The sequence below is a fragment of the Sorghum bicolor genome, chromosome 2, assembly GCF_000003195.3.
Source record: "Sorghum bicolor cultivar BTx623 chromosome 2, Sorghum_bicolor_NCBIv3, whole genome shotgun sequence".
Taxonomy (NCBI): Eukaryota; Viridiplantae; Streptophyta; class Magnoliopsida; order Poales; family Poaceae; genus Sorghum; species Sorghum bicolor.
The window spans coordinates 56953608-56960705 of NC_012871.2; the positions used below are offsets into that span (position 1 = coordinate 56953608).

At 41.5% G+C, this 7098-nt stretch overlaps 1 protein-coding gene and 1 non-coding gene across 3 annotated transcripts; both read left to right on the forward strand.

Annotated features, from left to right (window-relative positions):
• On the forward strand, positions 1268–4247 carry LOC8056178 (hexuronate transporter). 2 transcript variants are annotated; one of them, XM_021452220.1, is made up of 3 exons: positions 1268–1717; positions 2531–3280; positions 3473–3635. In XM_021452220.1, exons 1-3 carry the CDS (start codon positions 1424–1426, stop codon positions 3485–3487), a joined length of 1059 nt encoding a protein of 352 aa, XP_021307895.1. In that variant the 5' UTR covers positions 1268–1423; the 3' UTR covers positions 3488–3635. The 2 variants fall into 2 exon arrangements, with proteins under 2 accessions (XP_021307895.1, XP_002460144.1); XM_002460099.2 differs by having other exon boundaries at positions 1278–1717; positions 2531–3276; positions 3473–4247.
• On the forward strand, positions 4248–4320 carry TRNAK-CUU. Its single transcript has one exon. It is a non-coding gene; the product is annotated as a tRNA-Lys (tRNA).

Below are 7098 nucleotides of genomic sequence, written 5' to 3' on the forward strand. Positions count from 1 at the left end.
TGACACATGCATAAAACATTAAATATAGACGAAAACAAAAACTAATTATACAGTTTAGCTGTAAATCACGAGACGAATCTTTTAATCCTAGTTAGTCCATAATTGAATATATTTATCACAAACAAACGAAAGTGCTACAGTACTGAAATTTTTTCACTTTTCGAAACGGGAGAGCAGTTTCTCAGTGCAGTACTGCGTAACGCCCCCGCACGTGCCTAGACCACCAAAATTGAGTGAGTACCCTTTGGCAGCCGTAAAGCATGATTCGGAGAGCACTAAAAAAATACATGTCCCCTTTCGGTGTGTAGAGATTTGCCTAGGTCATCATCTTCTTGATAATGGAAGCGATCGATTCCGTCCAAAAAACGAAATTTGTAATAAGCATTTTTATGCCTACTTTAATTCATGGCCACGATTCGAACGTGCGAATTTCTAGCGCAATCTGTATCCGTGAAGTTCTGGCGCTGTGTAGAATGTCGCCATCCTCCATGTATGCCCATTTGCAAATTCCAGACTCCTTTTTCGGATCATTGGATGCAACAAGATTTGTCTGTGTGTCTTGCAGAAATCGATTGTTCGTTTTAATTTTTCTGCAATGCTATTTCCATTCCTTTTTATTCTAACTTTTATTAAAAAAATATTATTTTTTTTTAGTGGAATTAAACAATTATTCTTCTCCTGCGATCCAAAAACGATATCTCAGTTGGCGCTTTTATGCTTGTCTCACAAAAAGCCGTGATCTCCCCGATCCAAAAACGATTCTCGTTGGGCCCTGCCTAGCCTTGGGGCCCTTCCAAAAGCGCAGGACAGTCCTATCCTGCCTCTGCCGTGGGCCACTGGCCTAGGAAGATTGAAACAAAGCCTTGCACTGGGGCCCAGTGGGACCCACAACTCTGTCCTGCGGGCCCGGTTGTGCAGGAAGGGATGTTCCCTGACGAGTCACGGTCATCAGTGCTCGTCTTGCCGTATCCGAAGGATTTTCCTCCTGGGACGCTTGGGCCTGATCTGACTGGAGATCGTGGACAAGTTAGTTTGTAAGAATGGGCTTTGATAATCAGCTCTTGGTACGTACAAGTTGGGCCAAGCCCATGACGGGTTTGGACTTTGGAGAGTCAAAGCCCACACCACAACGTTCCTCCGGACCTGAATATTCCGAGTATCTGAAACACGTCACTCGTGCTCCGGGACACGCGGAATGAAACCGAAGATCAGGCCAAAGTCCGGCCGGCGAGCTGACGTCACCCACTGCTGTAGTAGCTGTACTGCACGACGTTTCTATCGACCAACATTTTCCACGAAAAGTCTCGCCGCTCTCGCGAAAAAAAGGACGCCACCGCCCTTCCTTGCTTGCTGCTCCCCACAGCCAGGTCCAGTGCAGCAGGGGCGCCTCGCCTCGCGCGCGGACCAGTCAGTCAGCGGACCCATGGCGGCGGAGGCGGGGAGGCGGACGCTGGCGCTGGTGAACCTGGCGGCCATCATGGAGCGCGCCGACGAGGCGCTGCTGCCGGCCGTGTACCGGGAGGTGGGCGACGCGCTGGGCGCCACGCCCGTCGCGCTCGGCGGGCTCACGCTCTACCGCTCCGCCGTGCAGGCCGCCTGCTACCCGCTCGCCGCCTACGCCGCCGTGCGCTACAACCGCGCCCACGTTGTCGCCGTTGGGGCGCTTCTCTGGGCCGCCGCTACCTTCCTCGTCGCCGTCTCCGGCACCTTCGCCCAGGTCCGTCCATTCCTAGAAAATCCCTACTTTATCTTTGTCCCGCGGCGTGTTTTTTCTCTCTTGGCGTGGGATCTCTTGCCACGAATTTGGTAGGTCACCAGTCCGATTGTGCGGATCCTCAGCGGTATATGCTTCGGTACGCTACTTTGGTTCATCCGCTGATAATTCTGTGCTTTCGCTGTCGAGGCTTTACTGGCCAAAAAGCTGGTGAAGGTTCGCTTTAGATTCCTGTGTGGCTTTGGGCACCCTCTTCGCTCGTATCAGCAGTCAAATTTGAGATGCTATAGGAAACCAAATTTAGAATAAAATGTTAGCACGAAATTTTTGCTGTTTGTTTCTCCTGATGACTCTGAACTATTATTTAATTCAGTTAAAAATTTAGTGATGCATTCAATATGGCAAAATCGAAACATATAAGGAAAGTAGAACTGCCATATCCATGACTATTAATGGTTGATTTATGTCTATTCCATGTTTATATTCATAAATTATCTGATATCCATGAAATTAATGTTTTACTTCTTTCCATTCCAAATTTTGAAGTGGGAACCTTCTCTGCCATTTTTCTCATGAATATAATTTTTTTTAACTTTGAACCTGTTGTATGAAAATCTGGTTGGATCTCCATGAATATCATTGTTTGCAATCAAAACTGATTTTGAAGATTGAAAACCTTGAATTTAGTTTGCTTGATATTTTGCCACATCAATTTTTATGCAGTCAAATTTTAGTCCTCAAAATAATAATAATTTTTTGTATACAAGTAAAAGATGAGAACATGTGTGCATGAAAAATGTTTTTTTTTTTGAGCAGGTAGCGATAGCTAGAGGTTTGAATGGTATTGGCCTAGCACTTGTCACCCCAGCAATCCAATCTCTAGTGGCAGATTGCTCTGATGACAATACTCGAGGCGCCGCATTTGGATGGCTTCAACTCACGGGCAACATCGGTTCAATTATTGGTGGATTGTTTTCCCTGATGCTAGCATCAACCACAGTCATGGGTATTGCCGGTTGGCGCGTAGCATTTCACATTGTTGCTCTTATAAGTGTTGTAGTCGGTGTGTTGGTTGGCCTATTCGCAGTGGACCCTCATTTCCTCCATGTTCAAAGTGGCGAGCAGCTGTTGGGCAAGTCTGCATGGGCAGAGATGAAGGATTTACTGAGAGAAGCCAAGGCTGTTGTAAAAATCTCATCATTTCAGATCATTGTGGCTCAGGGTGTCACAGGCTCGTTTCCATGGTCTGCCCTGGCCTTTGCCCCGATGTGGTTGGAGTTGATGGGGTTTACACATAACAAAACTGGACTCCTCATAACAACATTTGCACTGGCAAGCTCACTTGGAGGGCTATTAGGTGGAAAGATGGGGGATCACTTTGCTACTCGCTTCCCAGATTCTGGTCGAATAGTCCTGTCACAGATAAGCTCGGCTTCTGCTATTCCACTGGCTGCTCTATTGCTTTTGGGGCTCCCTGATAACTCTTCTTCTGGTTTCTTGCATGGACTTGTCATGTTTATTATGGGGCTGAGCATCTCCTGGAACGGTCCTGCAACTAACAAGCAAGTACATTTTCACCTTTTATTTGATTCATTCGTTGCTGAACATATTATCAACTCAAAAGTGTGCACAGGGAATCCATTTCTGCATTAGTACTTTACTGAACTTTTACTAGGCATGCAATATATTTTATGACATGCAAGAGTAGCTCCATGAAATTCTTGTGTGCTGGCAATAATGATTCTATTTAATGTGCAGCCCGATATTTGCTGAGATTGTACCTGAGAGGTCAAGAACAAGTATCTATGCATTGGACCGTTCTTTTGAGTCAGTTTTAGCTTCATTTGCTCCACCAGTTGTTGGGTTTCTAGCTGAGCATGTTTATGGCTACAATCCCATCTCCTATGGAGCTGCAGATAACAATGTTGGCAGGGATAAATCAAATGCTGATGCCCTAGCCAAAGCTCTATACACGTCGATCGCCATACCCATGCTGCTTTGCTGCTTCATCTACTCCCTGTTGTACCGGACATACCCACGCGACAGGGAGAGGGCAAGGATGGACACTCTGATCACTTCAGAGCTCCAGCAGATTGAACTGGAAAGATGTCATGGGATAGGGGGTCATTATTCTGGAAGGAAGGATGACGCCACTGTGATCGATATGGAGTACAGCGAGGAAGATTTTGATGCCGATGATGATGAAAAGGGTCTGATGGATCAGCAGGCTAAGCAGAGTGGCAGTGTCAAGTGGAACGGGAGTGATTCACAAAATTTGTGACGTTTTTGCGAAAGTAATAGTGTCTCTCGGATCTGTACAGAAAATACATGATATATGGGCGAGTGAGAGTGAGTTACCTTTTGAAGGACGATTATTGCATAGGGTTGTTTAGGAGTGTGCTTACATAGACTCGTAGTTCAGAAGCATCAGAACCCGTCAGTTATTTTCTGCAGTATATAGTAATAGTGTAAACCTTGGTGAATATATCTACAGCAATAGACTAAAGCAGAAACACTAAAATAATTTACGTGAGCCCGTCTAGCTCAGTTGGTAGAGCGCAAGGCTCTTAACCTTGTGGTCGTGGGTTCGAGCCCCACGGTGGGCGTTTTTTTTCTTTTTCAACCTTCTTTTGTCTTTTTTTTCCTTTTCGTTTTTTTTCTTTTTCAACCTTCTTTGTCTTTTTTTTCCCTTTTGCAATTTCAACCACTCACCTTCCATTGGGAGTTCTTTTTCCTTTTTTTTTTTTGCAATTTGCACCACTCACCTTCCATTGGGAGAATGCATCATATTCCTCCATCTGAGTTAAGCAAAATGAAATAGCGAATGATCATGAGTCACGAGCTTAAACAACATAAAAATTATAGACACAAAATAGAGGTATGCACTAGGTAGGTTTAGCTAGGGTGCGTTTTATTTTAGGACGAAGTTGGATGAAATATGGCGATTTATGGATATTGGGATAAGGATATTCATGATACATTGGTTGGATAGATGGAACAAGTTATTTTTTTTGTTTGGTTGGATGAATGAAAGTGGATGAAAGAGAGTAGTTAACTAATTATATCTATTATTTTAAAAATAAAACTAATTAGACACTAATAAATATGCACTAATACTAATTTTGTCATGATAATCACTAATTAAAAACAAATATGTTAATTAGCACCACTAATAACCTAATTAGCACATGAAACATGCACTAATCAATGTATTAGCACTTATCAAAAATGATTATTAGTATGTAATTCATCCCCAACCAAACACACCCCTAAGAAATTTGTGAGGGAAGTTAACATTTGGCACATTGAAACTAATCCCCTTAAGCTCTTCTATACCTATATATATCTTAGATGTGCAAACTCCACTAGCATGTCTATCTTTCATGCTAGGTATCCACCTTAACCAAACAACAATCCACTAGCACATACAATTATCATATTTATATCATCATTCAAGCATGTCAGCGGACCATATCATTCACTAACATGCATTTAGTTCTTCATATCAGCGTGCCACAACATCCACTAACATCCATTGTGATAGTTTATCCTTCATATAACTATGTATAAGTAGTCTAATTTTATCCAAATCATCTGCATTCCCGCTACAACATGTGGGGTGCCCTTCTAATTCACAATATCATTTAGTTAATTGAACATATCTGATACACACTAGTGCACAAATAATTTCTCTTAGCGGTGGTCTTTTATTTCTAGAGGCAGTTTCATGTTAGAAATAATTTAAAATTGATTTTTTTTTCAAATGACTTCGTATGAAAAAACCACCAAAATAAAAGTTGAAGATCTTGAAAAGTTATGAAACTTTGTAGTTGATAACTTTTTTATTTAAAATCATCTTGTCATCGAAAACTACTTTTGAATTTGTCAAATTTGAAATTCAAATTTTGCAAACGACCTTGGATGAAGAAACTACCAATATAAAAGTTATAGATCTTGAAAAGTTATTAAACTTTGTAGTTGTCAATTTTTTAATTTGGATTTGTTTAGGGCCTCAAATAATCAATGTATGCTTGGTGTAGGATAATATGTGGGGAATCAAACTCTAATATAGACAGATGTGAGCGATGCGTGGAGTGGTAGAGGAGACTATGTGTGAGCCAATGCAAATGTGTTTACAACCACCACTACTGAGGTTCTAGTATGTACTAGTGACGCTTCCATTGTTCTTCATGTTAATTTAATCAAACATGTTCTTGTATGCAAATGCCTTTGCATCCTTGAACATCGTTGTTCCTTGTGAATTTCCATGAGCTTGGTCGAAATATCACTTGCAGTTGAGAGACTCTTGATGCGGTTGAACTCATTTATGTGAGGCGTAGATCATATGGTTATGGCATGGACCGTAATTTGTTGTATCAAAACTATATTGATCATTGTAATGAATTAAGCTTGAAACAATGTCTTGAAAAACTTAAGCACTACCTTTCATTTAATGTGATGTGAGCTTGTGCAAACTACCATGGATGAAGTCTGAATATGCATAGTGTTATATGTATGGTAAGATCAGTCTCAATGCATAGTTTTATGACACAGTTACCAAGACTATAAACTAGGTAACCGAGCCACATAAGTTTTATGGAGATGAAACTCCTCTCTCATCTAATAAAACTCATTTATTTAATGACCCTGTCAAGTCAGCAATTTTGCTTATATGGCACCTTATTTAATGTGCATGACACTCTCATGAAACATGCATTAAGACTAGTTCGATACTCGAGACAACCGTGCGGGTCGGGATTAGGCTAACCGGCTAAGTACAGTTAAGGGCACTCACAATGCAGACTCTATGATAGAGTCTAAAGTTATTTATTACCTCGAACAATGTGGACTTGGAGTCTAAATAAGACTTGGAGTCTTATTTTTTCTACCTCTTTCTTCAATAAATATGCTGCCACATCAGCAAAATACCATAAATAATATGTAATTAAGTGTCTTGGATTCTGTGATAGAGTTTTGCATTGTGAGTGTCCTAATGGATGAGTACTAGTTGGCCTACCACCCAACCCAGCCGAGGAGCAGTCCTCTCACCCATCCTATCCAAATATACTAATCCTTACTTTCACATCCCAAATAAAACTATCAAACCATAAGTGTTGTCATTTAATCGAGGCCCTTGCTACCAATTATTACAAATTAGCCCTCAAAACGACAAGTTGTCCACTAATCTCCATATGTGGAGGCATTGATTGAATCTGTCGAAATAAATATGCAAGATCACAGACAATACTAGATGCATGATCCTATCGCCTCTCACCTCGCTCTCCCCCATGAGCCTTATGTTATGGTTACAATAGTAGTTCTCCTTTTATGTTTATTAAGAGACCAAGTTATAATAGTCCAACTATTATATGTTGTCAAATACA

What these genes read in the sequence shown, in the direction of transcription:
- LOC8056178 (XM_002460099.2), top strand. Translation starts at nt 1,424, where the DNA reads ATGGCGGCGGAGGCGGGGAGGCGGACGCTGGCGCTGGTGAACCTGGCG. An exon ending in TCTCCGGCACCTTCGCCCAG is followed by an intron (nt 1,718 to 2,530) that starts GTCCGTCCATTC and finishes TTTTTTGAGCAG; the next exon opens with GTAGCGATAGCTAGAGGTTT. An exon ending in AACGGTCCTGCAACTAACAA is followed by an intron (nt 3,277 to 3,472) that starts GCAAGTACATTT and finishes TTTAATGTGCAG; the next exon opens with CCCGATATTTGCTGAGATTG.